General features: G+C 26.9%; 5 protein-coding genes across 5 annotated transcripts; 3 read left to right on the top strand and 2 right to left on the bottom strand.

Annotated features, from left to right (window-relative positions):
• Positions 1–1243: 1243 nt before the first annotated feature.
• Positions 1244–2992, top strand: Phum_PHUM171500 (Pantothenate kinase, putative; the record flags this gene model as incomplete). Its single annotated transcript, XM_002425016.1, has 6 exons — positions 1244–1594; positions 1670–1837; positions 1928–2181; positions 2487–2622; positions 2712–2825; positions 2939–2992. The coding sequence occupies 6 exons, from the start codon at positions 1244–1246 to the stop codon at positions 2990–2992; spliced, it is 1077 nt and encodes a 358-aa protein (XP_002425061.1).
• Positions 2993–4188: 1196 nt separating this feature from the next.
• Phum_PHUM171510 (F-box/WD-repeat protein, putative) lies at positions 4189–5933 on the bottom strand (the record flags this gene model as incomplete). The annotated part of the gene is made up of 7 exons (XM_002425017.1): positions 4189–4332; positions 4433–4580; positions 4649–4777; positions 4850–5149; positions 5241–5420; positions 5526–5624; positions 5710–5933. The coding sequence occupies 7 exons, from the start codon at positions 5931–5933 to the stop codon at positions 4189–4191; spliced, it is 1224 nt and encodes a 407-aa protein (XP_002425062.1).
• Positions 5934–7373: 1440 nt separating this feature from the next.
• Positions 7374–10206, bottom strand: Phum_PHUM171520 (leucine-rich repeat-containing protein, putative; the record flags this gene model as incomplete). The annotated part of the gene is made up of 9 exons (XM_002425018.1): positions 7374–7897; positions 7963–8421; positions 8673–8856; positions 8946–9031; positions 9094–9179; positions 9264–9427; positions 9513–9655; positions 9735–10051; positions 10145–10206. The coding sequence occupies 9 exons, from the start codon at positions 10204–10206 to the stop codon at positions 7374–7376; spliced, it is 2025 nt and encodes a 674-aa protein (XP_002425063.1).
• Positions 10207–10776: 570 nt separating this feature from the next.
• On the top strand, positions 10777–12029 carry Phum_PHUM171530 (mitochondrial carnitine/acylcarnitine carrier protein CACL, putative; the record flags this gene model as incomplete). Its single annotated transcript, XM_002425019.1, has 6 exons — positions 10777–10890; positions 10967–11078; positions 11115–11237; positions 11365–11464; positions 11533–11657; positions 11743–12029. 6 exons carry the CDS (start codon positions 10777–10779, stop codon positions 12027–12029), a joined length of 861 nt encoding a protein of 286 aa, XP_002425064.1.
• A 1594-nt stretch (positions 12030–13623) lies between these two features.
• Phum_PHUM171540 (uncharacterized protein) lies at positions 13624–16338 on the top strand (the record flags this gene model as incomplete). The annotated part of the gene is made up of 12 exons (XM_002425020.1): positions 13624–13663; positions 13742–13903; positions 13993–14165; positions 14284–14388; positions 14632–14791; positions 14885–15077; positions 15150–15379; positions 15457–15526; positions 15600–15762; positions 15835–16024; positions 16109–16258; positions 16325–16338. The coding sequence occupies 12 exons, from the start codon at positions 13624–13626 to the stop codon at positions 16336–16338; spliced, it is 1650 nt and encodes a 549-aa protein (XP_002425065.1).
• Between the last annotated feature and the right edge of the window lie 159 nt (positions 16339–16497).

Below are 16497 nucleotides of genomic sequence, written 5' to 3' on the forward strand. Positions count from 1 at the left end.
TTTGTGTTACCGCCCTTGTTGCCAACCTTGGAATTGGTAAAAGATGGGGGGGGGGGGGGGGGGGGGGAAAAAAAAAAAACCTTAAAGTAAATTTTTTTTTTTTTTTTTTTTTTTTTTTTCACTTCGATACGTAAGTAAGAGATGTAAAAAAAAAACCAGTTTTACATTTTTTTTTTTTTTTTTTGCACTTCGTTCTTTCATTCGTTTTTTTTTTCTTTTTCATTCACTGACTGACTGATTGACTGACTGACTGACTACAAAGTAAAGTTTTTTTTTTTTATTTTATTTTTTTATTTCCAACCAGTACCGGTTTGACTGCCCAAGAGACTAAATCTATGTGAAAATTATAACACGGGTTTTTTTTTGTCTTTTTTTTCTGTTTTCCGTTATCAGATTTTTGTTCTAGTTCTTGACATTTTTGGTTTTATTGATTTTATTGATTCTGTTTAAAAAAAAAAAAAAAGTTAAGTTTTTTTTCCTTTTTTTCTGAAAAAATACGCAATAGAGAAAATGAATTGCATAAGTTTTAGTAGTAAGTTGTTGCTAAGAAAAGAAAAGAAAAAAAACAGAGTAAGAATGAAAAATATTATTATTATTATTATTATTATTATTGTGATAGGTCTTTATGGAAAATTATAAAGTAAAAAATTTTTAATCGTATTGGTTTAGTCGTATTGGGAAAAATTTGCGCGCCATATTTATTTTTTTGTAAATAAAAAAATTTCGAATGGGGTACAAAGTCCAAACGAAACGAAACGACTATTATTGTGTTAAGTATAATTATTTTGTAAAGGGTAAATCGTGTAATTCGGTTAAAATTATTACCATCGTCTGCTATAAACGAGTACAAAGTTACTTTTTAAAAAAAAATAAAATAAATAATTATTATTATTACGAGGTAAATCTTTTTAGTAAAAAAAAAAAAAAGGGAAAAAATAGATAAAATGAATACGTACGAATGATGCAAGTGATAACCGTTGCCAATCTAATCAGGCGGATGAAATAAAAAGTTGTCGTTGTTGCCAACATTAAAATCGACAAAAATGAAAAATTTCCGTTATCAGATTTTCCGCGTAAAGGAATCGAGATTATATAAATAAGTAAAATGGACGTGTTGTTTAAATTTAATAATTATTTATCGTTTGTCCGATTGTTTTTATTGAAAATAAAACATTTCGTTTGTTCGTTTATTAAATTTAAATTTAACGGTTTTTTTTTTTTTTTTCGTTGAACTTTTTTAGCAATGCCATGGTTCGGCATGGACATCGGAGGAACCCTTGCAAAACTCGTTTATTTCGAGCCAAAGGACATAACCCCCGATGAAGCGGATTCCGAAGTGGAATCTTTGAAAAGCATTCGAAGATACCTGACGAAAAATTCAGCCTACGGTAAAACGGGTCACAGGGATACCCATTTGCAAATGGATAATGTGATCATAAGAGGAAGGAGAGGAACGATGCATTTCATACGGTTTCCGACTTCCGAAATGGGTAATTTTTTGGCTTTGGCCAAATCTAAGGGAATGGCAAATTTGGTAACGACAGTGAGTGCGACCGGTGGTGGAGCATACAAGTTTGAAGAAAGTTTTAGAAAGGTATGTACCTATCCCTCCCCCCCTCGTATTATACGACACGAAGAGAAAACTAAAATTTGTTTTATTTCCTTACAGGAAGTTAATATGGAGTTAGCAAAATTTGACGAATTGGATTCGTTAATAAAAGGAATATTGTTTGTTGAACAAACAAATCCGAGCGAATGTTACTATTGGTCTCATCCGGCCATTTCCGAACAATGTGAAAAAAAATTATTTGATTTTAGTCAACCATATCCGTTTTTGGTAAGAGAGAGAGAGAGAGAGAGTAAAAGGATTTTTCCTGTTGTTGTCTTGTGTTTAACGTAAAATGTTTTTTTCTCGGTTCAATTCCAGCTAGTTAATATAGGATCAGGAGTGAGCATGTTAACAGTTTACAGTCCAACGGATTACAAAAGAGTATCCGGTACGAGTTTGGGTGGTGGAACGTTTTTGGGTTTGTGCTGTCTATTAACCGGTTGCAATTCTTTCGAAGAAGCCATAGACCTTGCTACGCTAGGAGATCACACTAGAGTCGATAAATTGGTTCGTGATATTTACGGAGGGGATTACGAAAGATTTGGATTACCGGGAGATTTAGTTGCTAGCAGGTGAAAAAAAAAAAATTTTTTTTCTTTTTTCTCTCTCTCTTTCTAATTTTTCTTATAAAAAAAATTCATTACTTAGACTTAAAAAATATTAGTTAGTTAGTTAGTAAAAAAAAAACGGCCTTAAAAATTTATTATTATTATTATTATTACTATTATTTTTATATTCATAAACGAGGTAAATTCCTTCCTCGTCCTCGAACAAAAAAAAAAAAAGAGATCAAGAGTCTAAGTTTTTTGTAAATAAAATATTCTGAAGGTCGTGATATTTCTTGATGATTATATTGAAGTTTCCTTGGTGCGTTCAGTTTTGGGCACATGAATTCTAAAGAGAAAAGGATAAACGTTACGAGAGAGGATTTGGCGAGAGCAACACTTGTTACAATAACAAATAATATTGGATCCATTGCAAGAATGTGCGCAGTCAATGAAAAAATAGAAAGAGTAAGTCACGCACACGTACACGCACGCACGTGTGATTTCATTACTTTACTCTGTGACGTTTCCTCTCATTATTATTATTATTATTGCAGGTTGTATTTGTTGGAAATTTTCTCAGGGTTAATCCGATATCAATGAAATTATTAGCTTATGCAATGGAATATTGGTCTAATAATACGCTCAAAGCATTGTTTTTAGAACATGAGGTAATGTCCGGGATTTCTTCCTTTGTGGAACACCTTTGGTGTTGTTGAAGTGGGGGGAAGGGGGGGGAAGGGGGGTGGAAAAGTTTTTATTTTTTTATTTTTATTTTTCTTAGGGATATTTCGGTGCCGTTGGATGCCTTTTAGAATTCATAAGTCAAATAAGTTGAACAAAAAAACAAATTGAAGAGAGGGAGAGAGAGAGAGAGAGAGCGAGAGAGAAAGAATAAAATTGTTTTTTCCTTATTTGAATTCGTGGTACCAAAGAAAGATTGTATAATAAATCTTAAAAAGAAAATAATCATCTCGGTTTGTTAATCCACAACCACAACCACAACAACAACAACAACAACAACACCACATTCCTATTTTTTGTAAAAGAGGTTGAAAATGTCAATGGAAAATTCATACATAATAACAACGTGAATAAATAAATGAAAAATGTTTTTTTTTTTTTTTTTTTTTTTTGTGGGGGGGATTCCTAAACAATAATAAAATAATTACTGGAAATTAAAAAATTCCAGATTTTTCATCCCAAATAATAAATAAATAAAAATGAGTTTATTTTTAAAAAAATTAATTTCAAAGGTAATAAAAGGAAAGGCTTGACAGGTGACAATGATAATGCCATCCCGATTTAAAAAAAAGCCTTATAAAAAATTAAAGTTTTCTAATTTATTATTATTATTATTATTATTATGTAAATTAAATATTTTATATATATATTGTGGTATTTTTATTATACAAAATGTAATTGTGAATTTGTTAAATTTGAACTTTGACTTGTGATTATTATTATTATTATTATTATTATTTATTTTTAACAAAAACGAATAAATAAATAAATAAATAATTTTGAATATTTAAATTAATTTTTGTTCTGTGTATTTTTTCTTCAACTTTCCTTTTATTTTCTTTTTTATTTTATTCTGTATTTATTCATTCATTCACTATATATTTATTAATAATAATAATGATGATGATGATGATGATAATGATTGAAATAATTTTAAAAAATTTGAAATTTTTCATTATATGTCAAACAATAAATTATTATTTATTAAATGTTTTTTAATACAATATTTCTAAAAAGCAAAAATACATAATCTAATTAATAAATAATAATAATAATAATAATAATAATAATTTAATACTATAACATCTTTCATAGTTAAATTTATAATTAAAAATGCTCAACATCAAACTTAAACATTTTTAAAAAACAAATTAGAAAAAAAAAAAAAAAAAAAAATTTTTTTTTAATAGGTTCTATATAATATATGTATATATTTTTTTTTTTAATAACTTTATTTAAAATAAAATCTACATAATGTTTGCGAAAAAATTTTTCTTATTAATGGCACTATTATAAAAAATGCGGCGTGGAGGACTTTGTGGCAAAATCTAATATATTCAATGAAGAGTCGAGGGCTACAAACATATATCTTGGATCGAAATCAAATTTATAAACTGGACTCCCCAAACATGTTTGATTAGTCATGTGATATATCTAAAAATATTAAAATCAATCATCGTCAATGTTAAATATGTAATTTCCCCCCAAATATTTATTAATGATAAATAAAGAAAATAATAATAATAATAATTACAAGAACATGGGATGAAAGTCGTTTATCCCAAAGAGTGACTCTGCTGTGAACACCAGAACCAGACATTATTGTCCAATTGTAATCAGTTGCTAAACTATAAATAGCATTATCAAATGGATCTGTCCATGATCTGACACAGTGTCCCATTCTAAAATGTACAATAATCAAATTAAAAGAAAGAAAAATATATATATTAATAAGAATTTTTTTTATTACCTAACATCCCATAATCTGATGTATGTGTCATAACCGCAAGTTAATAAAACATTGGGAGATTCCCAAATTATATCAAAAATTCCAGCTCCAGTTTTAAACTTTTCAAAAATACTGATACTGAACATTTCTCTGTAAGTAAAATTTCTATGTTACATATCAGTTTTAAAATGTTTAAAAACAAATTAATTTTTATATGCTCACTTATTTAAATCGAAAATATTAAGGGGACATGCTTTATAGCCTGAAGAACCGACTGCGCAAATTGTTCCATCTTCGCTTAATGATACTGTTCTAAGCCTATCATTCATTTGAATTTGTTTTTCAAAAATAAATTCTTTTTCTTTAATGGACCAAAATTTTAATAAGCCAAAAACGCTAAATGCAGAAACTAATGTTCTATGAGAAAAATCAATGTATAAATTTTCATTCCAACCTATGGGATTTTTAACACTGAATAAAAGTTTTCCAGTTTTGGGTTTCCAACAACAAATTTTACCATCACTGAAATAAAAGAAAAAATTTTTTTTCTTTTTATTAATAAAAATTTTAAAAATTCTTAATTGAATTCGATGAAATTTTGGTTAATGCTAACTTTCCACCGCTGATCATTATCCCATCTTTGACACTGAAACGAACGACATCTTCACAATGTCCTTTAAACACTATGCTCGGTTTCTTACCAATACCCTTTTTAAATCTTTTAAAAGAAAGTATTTCAGAACCTCTGCTAATGTATAAGTTATTGCTGTCCAAAGTAAGCCAAGGTCTGTACCTGAAACAAAAAAAAATTTTAAATAATCAAAATTAAATTGAAAATTTTTTGTAAAACTTTATGAAATATTACTTATCGATACCATATTAACAAGGTGATAATTACCTTTCTCTTGACTTCAAAAATATATTTTCATTGTAATATTTATTTTTCCAGTGAAAATTTAATCTATATTTATCAACACCAGAAAATAATCTCAAAGATCTGAAATAAATGAATAGTGATTCAGAGAGAGGTTTCAACTCAATTTCAATTCCTTGTTTTTTTTTTTTTACAAATAAAAACTTACTTATTTCGAGCTTTCGCCGAGTGTTGACTTGTTATCAAAAGGGAAGCACTTTTTAAACTCAAGTACTCATCGCTAATAATGTTATAAAGGTTTTTGCATACGCAACATAAAACAAGAAGTGATCGCATATCCAGATTTTCAAAAATAATGAATAAAACGTGAATGGGTAAATCTTTAAAATTAACAATGTAGTTTGGTTCTTCGTACCAATCGGTGTACTCCATTTCAAAGGCGGAGGATTAAAATTTAAAAATAAATTAGATTCTTGTACTGTCGTCATATTTTGTAAAACTTTTTAAGTCAAAAACACTTGAATTATTTATTGCTTTTCATTATTTGGTTTAAAGAGAATTAAAGAATCATAGAGACTAAAACAATTGATTGATTGCCAACTTAAATTCTAAAAAAAAAAAATTTTTTCTAATTTTTTAAATAATTTGAAAGGTTTTTTGTCGACTTTTAATTTAATTTAGAAAATAAAAATATTATTTTAAAATGAGTTCTTGAGGAGTAATAGGACATTACAAATTAAATACATTCCTCCTACATGCAGTTTGCACAGACATGAATTTTTGATATGTTATTACTTGGTTCCTTCTGTAACATATAGTACCAAAATTTCATTGAACTCTTAAATAGTGCGCGAGCAAAAGACATTCAAACATGGGGAGCCAAAGCGAGCATTTCCTCCACATTTTGCTTTTTTATTTTTGAAAGGGTGTTAATGCTTCACAAGCCAATAAAAAGTTGTGGGCTGTGTAGGGTGATGAAGCTTTAATAGAACGGCAGTGTCAAAACTGGTCTGCGAAATTCTGTTCTGGAGATTTTCCTTTGAAAAATGAGGAGCGATCCGGGAGTCCATTGGAGGTTGATGATGAGCAAATAAAGGCCCTCATTGATTAAAATCGGCATAGTTTGACAAGGGACATTGCAAAGAAGGTAGGTGTGTTACATAAGTAAGTCAAAAACTGTCTGCGGAGTCTTGGGTACCAAAAGAATCTTGTTGTATAACCTTGGAGAACGTGAGTTAACGAGGTGACTTGGTCTTTGCGATATGCTTCTTAAACGCAATGGTCTCCGGAGATGAAGAGTGGGTTGTCTATGACAACATTTTGAGGAAAAGATTCTGGTCAAGGCAAGGGAAACAGGCACCAACAACTTCTACGACTGACATTCAGCAAAAAAAGTTATTGTTATCATTTTGGTGGGATTACAAAGGCATAGTCAACTTTGAGCTGCTGCCACGAAATCAGACCGTAAATTCAGAGGTTTACATTCGACAATTGACAAATTTAAATGATACCATCCAAGAAAAACGACCATAGCTAGCCAATAGCAAAGGAATTGTCTTTCACTGCGATAATGCCAGGCCCTCCCCATCTTTAGCCACCTGACAAAAACTACTGGAGCTAGGCTGGGATGTTTTGCTGCACCCTCCATATAGACCCAAACTAGGTCCAAATAATTATCATTTTTTCCGATCCATAAAAAATTTTTTGAACGGACAAAAATTTCAAATGAGGTCAAAACTGCATTGGACCAGTTTTTTGCTCCTAAAAATAAAGAGCCAACCCAATAAAATAAAATATTTTACAATATAAAAAGTAACTCAATTTTTCATAAATACATATTTATTAAAAAAATTAATTATAAATAAATTTTTTTTAGATTTCATCAGTAAAATTTTTATTTTCTTCTTCCACGTCATTTTCAGTAATTATTTGTAACTCAATTGAACTTTTAACGTTTCTTTTTAAAACATTTACTGAAATATTATCTCTTTCCGTTTCCGCTCCTTTTTCGTAATTAATTGAAAAATTATTTTCCGATTCGGTATCATTATCGTTAAATTCACGTGGGAGTGAGTAATCATCTGACATTTTTGAAAATTCGGATAATGCAAGATTCGAATTTTCGAAACCGTCATCATCGAAATCCAAATATTCATCATCAGATGATTGTTCTAAATTAGACATAATAACTTCGGTACTATTATTTGAAAAATCTTTTTTATTTTCATTATCGCCGAGGAAAACATCAAAATTCGAAACAATATTCAATGCATTTTCTAATATTCCATCAAGTTGTTCTTTAACGATTTCTTTAAAACCAAATGATTCTTCTGCCGATTCATATTCTTGTTCAACTTCCTTTTCCGGTACTTCTAATATTTTAGGCAAACGTTTTTCTACGAAATAAAATTTTTTTTTAAAGTATTTTTTAACGAAATCTCTAGAAAAATAAAATATTTACCTGATTTATTCCACGATTTGGTAAAAGTCACTGAAAATTCTTCATTACTATTTTCAATTGTCTTATTTGTAACTAATTTTGTCATATTATTTATCGAATCAGAAGGAGATTTAAATTCTTCAATCAATTTATTTCTCATTATATTTTTATCATTATTATCGTTCGCATTAAATTTTTTTTCCTCAATTTCTTTTTTTTCAATTTTTAAAAATTCTTCGATTTCTTCACTCAACGGTTTTTCATCGAAATTCGATTCGATTTTATCATGAGGTAAAATATTTTGTGTTTTTTCAATTAAATTTTTATATAATAAATTTTCTTTATTTATATTTTTATACGTCATTTCCGTTTCTTCGATTTCTTCAATTTTTTCCCTCTTTATTTCATTCTTTGTGTTAATAATTTCAATTTCTTCTTCTTCTTCTTCTTCTTCTTCTACTTCTATTAACGTATCTTTACCTTTATCATCATTATTATTTTCTTTTAAACATTTTTCAGAAATTAAAGCATTATGAAGTTTCTTTTTAACATTTGCATCCGGTGAAAGATTTCTTTCAGCTGCATTAATAGATCTTCTGAAAACAAAAAAAAAAAATTATTTACTGTTGGTTTGGTTTTTCTGAACAAATTCTAATCAAGTTTTTTTTTTTTTTTTTAACAAAAATCTAACTTTTCTAATTTTTGAGAATCAGAAATTTCCACAATTAAACTTTTTCCTCCTTCGCCATGTTCGTTTCGAGACCTCCTATTTGTATTATCATCCAAATTCCATGGGAAAATAATACCGTTGTGTGAATTTATATTTTCCGAATCTCCACCTTCAAAATTTTCTTTGCTGCTGCTGCTGCTGATGTTAGATTCACCATCAGATTCATCAGTTCCTGATGTTGGTTCCTTAAAAATAAAATAATTTTAATAAGTGAGAATCTTTAAGCAAGTTAAAAATCAGAAAAAAAAAAAAAGAAAAAAAAATTATTTATTACTTCTTCTAATTTGGGACCTAAAAGTTGTAATTGTAAATCTTCTTGTTCTTTTTTAGCCTTTTCTCTGTCTCTCAATGCAAGTAAACCTAAAAATTAATTATATAAATTACTTTTTTATTAACATAAATAAATAAATTAATTTTTTAACCTTTAACGCTGGCATCAATTTTGGCGCGTTCTTCATCAGCCCATTTTTTTCTACATATTTGTTCAGCTTCTAAACCTCCTTCTTCCCTGAAATAAAGCAAACATTTTTTAATAATTTATAGTTTTTTTTTTATTCTTACTAAAAAAAAAAATCCTTTTTTTAAAAATTACCAAGCTTCTGCTGCGGCTCTGTCTTTAGGAAAAACAGGCCGATCATCTAAATAAGTTAAATTTTTACATTTAACGGTTAAATTTTTTCTATAATATGGTATTTTTTTAACAACAGGATTTCCAATCAAATATAAAACTCTTAAATTTGGCATCGCTGCTAAAATCTAAATAATATTTATATGTATTATTAATTTAATTTTTTTATAATTTATTTAAATAGAAAAAGAATTTTTTTTTTGTTTTCGTTACCTCAACAATTGATGGATCATCAATCCAATTATGTTGAAGATCCACACAACTTAATTCTTTACATTCTTTTAAATGTTCAATGTCGGAAAAATCTTTTAAACGATTATGACTTATGTGTAACGTATGAAGACTCTGTAGTTTGCCTTTGGAAAATATATAAATTATATATTTAAAAAAGAAAGAAAAAAAACATTATCGTGAAAAAGAACAAAAAAATTTTACTGAGATTTTGAATTTTTGTTACGCTGTTGTGACAAAGATTTAAAGAATCTAACAAAGGACAACAATCTTCTAAATTTTCTATTGTTTTTATTAAATTATTATGCAGGTATAAACATCTTAAATCTTTTTGATTATTCAAATTTTCAATTTTATCAATTCCATTATTTTCCAACCACAAACATTTCAATCCCGTATATTCTTCTAAATTTTCTATTTTACTATAACCTTTATAATGAAGGTACAAAACATCATTTAAGTGTGGAGTAACGTATAATTTATGTTCTTTGCAAAGTTGACGAAGTGATTCTTTCGTCATTCTAAAACAAAAATTACAACATTTAATTAACAACATAAATTATCATTAATATTAATATTAAAAAAAAGAAAATTATATTATATATTATCCACACCTTGGATTTCTTCTTTCTTCTTCTTCTTCCTCTTGCGTACGCCATCTTCTACTTATTCTCATACACATGGTACATATATAAAATTATTTATTGTAAAATATTTTTAAATAAATATACAATAATATATATATATAATTTAATAAATAATTGGTTCTCCCATTTTTAAATATGCAAGAGTTTCCAATGGCAACGAATAGCATACAAGTGCCACGTTAGATATATTTCATCTTTATTTAAAAAGGAAAAAAAAAAACAAAAAAAAAAAAAAAAAAAAACAAAATTTAAAATTTAAAAATATAAAAATGAATGGATTAATAATTATATTTAAATATAAGCAAACCATCAAGGTGATAAAATCATTTGAATTTAATTAATTATTAAAAATTGTCCATACCACATTATGAATTATTATTATTATTATTATTTTTCTTGAAAATTTATTTATTTATTGTTGACTACCAAATGTGAGAAAAATAAATACTCATGTCAAATAATGTATTTACAAATGCTTTGTCATTTTGTGACTTTTTTGCAGGATGGATAGGTGGTGAGTCCCGATGATGTCAATTTTTTTTTTTTTTTTGTCTCCTTATCCTTTTTAAATACATTGTAAAATTTTTCTTTTGAAAGGCATGATGGGTTTGATCATTGGTCATCCATTAGATACAATTAAAGTGAGACAGCAAATTTTTCCAGGTGGTGGTAAAATATTTGCTGTAGCAAAATCAACATATAAATTAGAAGGAGTATGTGTTTATATAATCACATTTAAATTTATATAAGTAAATAAAATTTTAATGAAAGGTTTAATTATTATTATAGATTCAAGGATTTTTTAAAGGTCTTTCTTATCCTCTTTTCGGAAGTGGCGTTTACAATGCTTTATTTTTTGGCGTTTACGGAAATTGTCTTAGAATATTACAAGGTGTCAGTGGTCATAATATGTTTATAAGAAAAATGTGTTGCGAAGGAGAACCTCCATCTTCGTCGTGGCATCGTGATGTTTTTGTAGCAGGTTGTCTAGGAGGAACGGCAGCAGTTTTATATTCGTGTCCATTAGAAATAATTAAAATAAAACTTCAGTCGCAAACTGGTGAGACAATGAAACCTGACAAAAAAAAGTAAATAATTTATTAATAAATAATTTTTAAATTTTTTTTTTGCTTAAGCCGCCATACCGACTCGTTCTTATTCCGTTTGTAAAAATGTATGTAAAACAGAACCGATATATTTGGGACCGTATGACGCATTAGTAAAAATTTATAAAAATTATGGACTTTATGGAGGATTATATAAAGGAACATGGAGTATGATATGGCGGTGAGTTATAAGTTTAATTAAAAAAAAATAATTTTATAAATGTTATTAACGCTAAAATATATTTTCAGAGATGTTCCCACGTTTGGATTATACATGCTTACTTACGAACATACTTTATGTTGGTTTAAAGATAAAGATGATCATTCTTCGTATACGAGCATAAATAGTCAATTAATAGCGGGAGGAATCGCTGGTAATGTTATCGCAATAATGATAAGAATATGTAAAAAAAAAAAAAAAAAATTTTCTCTCAAACGAATGTTTATGTATACCTTCAGGTATCATATCCTGGGTCACGGTTGCTCCATTGGATGTTATCAAATCAAGAATACAATCAGATGATTTTGGTAGACCTGTATATCAGGGTATGGTTGATTGTTTAAAGAAAACATATTATCAGGATGGATTTAAAGCGTTATTTTTGGGTACATTTCTTGCAACAATTAGATCATTTCCTGTAAACGCAACAACATTAGTCAGTTATGAATTTGTTATTAAACTTTGTCAAAAATGTGGATATTGTCAAAGCGAAAGTTCAAACAAAAAAAAAACAATAGAAAAATAAATTTGTTTAATTATTATATATATATATACAAAATTGAAAAAAAAAAAAAAAAAAAAAAAAATGTCTTTTGCTTTTTAAGGTAAGATTTTATTATTATCATCCAACCTGTAAATTAAGTCAATATTTAAAAAAATGTTAAAACCTGTGATTTTTTTTCACTGTAAAAAGTTTTATACTGAAAATTTAAAATAAAAAATAAAAAAAAAATTGAATAATAATAATAATAAATCTGCTGAAATAAAATATATGTATATAATTATTTGCTGACCATAAAATTATTTTTTTCTTTTATCTCTCTAAAAATTTTTTTATCTGGAAGGTCAAAATTTAGGGTCATCATGCAAATGTGTTCAACATGCAAAAAATTTTCCTTTTTTTTCATCTTTTCTAATTTATTTATTTATAAGTTATATTATCATTGTAATATATTAAACACTCCAATCATATGAAAATTATAATGAAAATATTTTCTTTTCAGATAAACATTAACTCTTCCAAGCAATCAATCAATCAATCAATCAATCAATCATTTTAACATATAAATGACTGAATTTTTATAATAGTTTTATATAAATAATTGAGGTTTGTCTTGTCTTACATTTTGAGACATAGAAATATATATTGATTGCTACATTTTTGATTAATTATTTCACACAAGTAAATATTTTGTTGCTTAGATCCTCAAAATCAATGAGGTCGGTAGCCTTTATAATGGTTACAAAAAAATTTACTGATTATTAATTATTTTAAGTATAATAACCTAATTTTTTTTTTCAACTACAAATGATTTAATAAAAATGTTTTAAAAAGTAATGAAAATAATAATAATAAGTGAATGAATTTGTTGTATATGCATATAATATAAAAGAATTATAAGGTTATTTATTTATTAATAAATAAAAAATAGTTTTTTCTTATCAAACTTGTATTATTTAAATATTTTTCCTTTTAAAAAAAAAAAAAATTAATTTTTTAGGCGCGACGAATAAAAGTTATCAATATTTATTAAATATATCTTAAATATATATAATTAAAAATAATTAGAAATTATTATGCTTCCATATTAATTGCATTTTATACAATTTGATTTGCAAATATTTTGAAAAATTTACTTAAAAAAGAATTAAATGGCGACACTTACTTTTTTGAAAAAAAAATCCATTCTTTTTTTGTTGGAAATATACTTTTTTTTTTACTCATTCAAATATTTTTTCCCAATGATTTGGAAAAATTAAAATTTTAAAAATCGGCCATTAAATTTTTAACGGTTTTCATAAAGATAATTCTGGAGGGAAAAAATCAGAGTGAAGAAGGCACTGGAATTTTTTTTCCTTTAAATTTATTGCGTTCTCTGTCTAGTAAAATGGAGTCCAAATTTTAAATACAAAAAAAAAAAAATTGTCAGCAATTTCGATGTGAATTTTATTTATGTTAGGCTTTTCCACAATTTATGTATTTAAATCGTGCCTAAAAGTTTATGCCGATAATTAAATAAAATTCTTATTGTTACATTTAGTCATTTTCATGTACATTTCAAATATTGTCGGTTAATCTTGTTTTTTTTTTTTTTTTTTTTTATTCACTCTTGTTAATTATGTTTACCTATATTTATTTTTTATTAACTTTAACTTATGGTATGATATATTTTTTATTTTTATGTTTAAAAAAAAACGTAATTTATTTTTAAAAAAATAATGTTATTTTTTTTTTAGTTTTTGGCAGTAAAAATAATAATGTATTTAGCCCTTCAAAACAATTCAGTGATACATATTCTGTAAAAGGTACTTTAAATATACCCTATGCAGAAATTAAAGAACCTTTTTACGCTTGGTATGACTTGGAAAAAGGATTAGGTAGAATAGATTACTATGGAGGTAATTTTTCAAAAAAATTTCATCAATTTTATAGTTAATTCATATCATGATTATTGATGAAACTTAAAAATTTTGAATAATATTTTTAGGTATGGTTAAAACATATCAATTAGGATCCGAAGGACAGTATGGAACATTAAAAAAGGTTGCTCCTGTAACGACAGAAAAATTTCAAAATGTTGACACTTGTTTTGTTGTTTCCGGTTCATCTGAATCTCCTGTTGAACCTCAAACTGTTCTTCCAGACATAAGCAACTTTGAGGTAAGTCTAAGACTTAACTAAACAAACATTTAAAGCGATAATGAATGATGATGAAAAACATGATTAGATCACTACCAAGACATTAACTAAATTAATATATTTATTTAATATTTAATAGTATGCTGGTGAAGATACTGTCAATGAAATTCCATGTCATAAATGGACACTAACGAATAAATTTGGAGACAAAGTTAACAGATATACAATGTGGACAAGTTCTAAGGTAAAAAAATAAAATTAAAATTAAATAATTTATTTAAAATCACATTTAACTGCGTCTGTAAAAAAAAAAATTTATTAATTTATTTAATTACTGATATAGGCATTTATTGGTTTGATTATATTTTTAGAAATATAAACTTTGATCTGAATCATGAATCGATTACGTAAATCGATTAAAAAATAAAATAAAATTTTTTTTTAAAGAATTTATAATAATTAAATAAATTTGTCATTTTTTTTTAAGGTAACTTGGAAATCAAATGGAGAAACAACAGCTGTACCTGTAAGATATGAAATGAAAGGTTTCAATTCACTTTTAGGATCGCATTATGACCATTATTATTTAGATTACGATTGGTATTCTCCAGAATCTCCAGATTCTAAAGTTTTTGAACTTAGCAAAAGTAAATTTACAATTCCCATAAATTTTTTTTTTTTTTTATTGATTTGCAAAAATGAGTTTTTAAAAAATTTTTTTTTTTTTTTTTTGATTTTAGACGTTTCTTGCACGAGTTTTCACGGAAATGGACTCGATCATGTTTATACGTTTAATCCAATGAAAGAATTTGTACATAATTATGATAAACACGTTCGTTTAGCTTTTGAAGATTTTAAAATGACTCATGGAAAAACTTATAACAGCCCTCTCGAACATGCAAAAAGATTAAATCTTTTCCGTCAAAATTTAAGGTACGATTTAACTTTTTTTTTTAATTAAAAAATATATGAAGAAAAATGTATAACGTATAATGTATTTTCCAGATTTATAAACAGTCACAATCGTGCTGGAAAAAGTTTTCAATTAGGAGTTAATCATTTAGCCGATAAAGATGATGTTGAAATTCGTGCATTAAGAGGTAACAGATACACTCCAGGAGTTGAAAAACACGGTGACTCTTTTCCATATCCCGTTGAAAGAATTCACGAAATGAAAAAAGATCTTCCAGAATCATTAGATTGGAGATTAAACGGTGCCGTGACTCCAGTCAAAGGTAGAGAATAAGTTTATTATTATTATTTTTCAATAACCATTAAATCCACAATCTTAATTAAATTTTTATGTAAACAGATCAATCGGTTTGTGGTTCTTGCTGGTCTTTTGGTTCTACCGGTGCCATCGAGGGAGCATATTTCTTAAAGTAAGAATAATTTTTTATTATCTCCAAATAATTTTTTACTCAACGCAAATTATATTTAAAAAAAAAATTTTAGGAATCACAAATTGGTACGAGTATCTCAACAAGCTTTAATCGATTGTTCCTGGGGATTCGGTAATGGAGGATGCGATGGAGGTGAAGATTCATATTCTTTTGATTACATTTTAAAACATGGTGGAATTCCAACCGAAGATTCATACGGTCCATACCTAGGACAGGTACGATAAAATGACTTTTAGGTTTTCTTTTTAACTCATCGAGGTAATTTTGTACTTTTTCTTATCCAACAGGACGGTTATTGTCATGTTAATAAATCAATGGATATGGTAAAAATCAAGGGATACGTTGCGGTTCCTTCCGGTGACGTTGATGCACTTAAAGTTGCCGTTGCTGTACATGGTCCCGTAGGAGTTGCTATTGATGCTTCGCACAAAACATTTTCATTTTATTCAAACGGTGTTTATTACGATCCGAATTGCGGTAAGTTGTTGCCTGCCCCCCCCCCCACCTTAAGTTTTACTCTTATGCGATTATATTAATGCTAAAAAAAATAATTTTTTTCAGGTAACACTCCCAACGATTTAGATCACGCAGTTTTGGTTGTAGGTTTTGGTAAATTAAACGGTGAAGATTATTGGCTCGTTAAAAATTCTTGGTCTAATTATTGGGGTAACGACGGTTACGTACTCATGTCACAAAAAAATAATAATTGCGGTGTAGCCACCGATGCAATTTACGTCACAATGTAAAAAAAAATTATTAAATAAATTAAGTTAATAGTTAACAAAGACTGAATTGATTCACGAATAATAATAATAATAATAATTTCTTCTCAATTCGGAAAATTAAAATAATAATAATAAAATTTTAGTGCAATAAATTAGATGATTTAAATTAAACCTAAAATAATTTGTTATAAAATTAAATAAATAATTTTGATTTTAAAAAAAATA

The sequence above is a fragment of the Pediculus humanus genome, genomic scaffold (assembly GCF_000006295.1).
Source record: "Pediculus humanus corporis 1103172107520 genomic scaffold, whole genome shotgun sequence".
Taxonomy (NCBI): Eukaryota; Metazoa; Arthropoda; class Insecta; order Psocodea; family Pediculidae; genus Pediculus; species Pediculus humanus.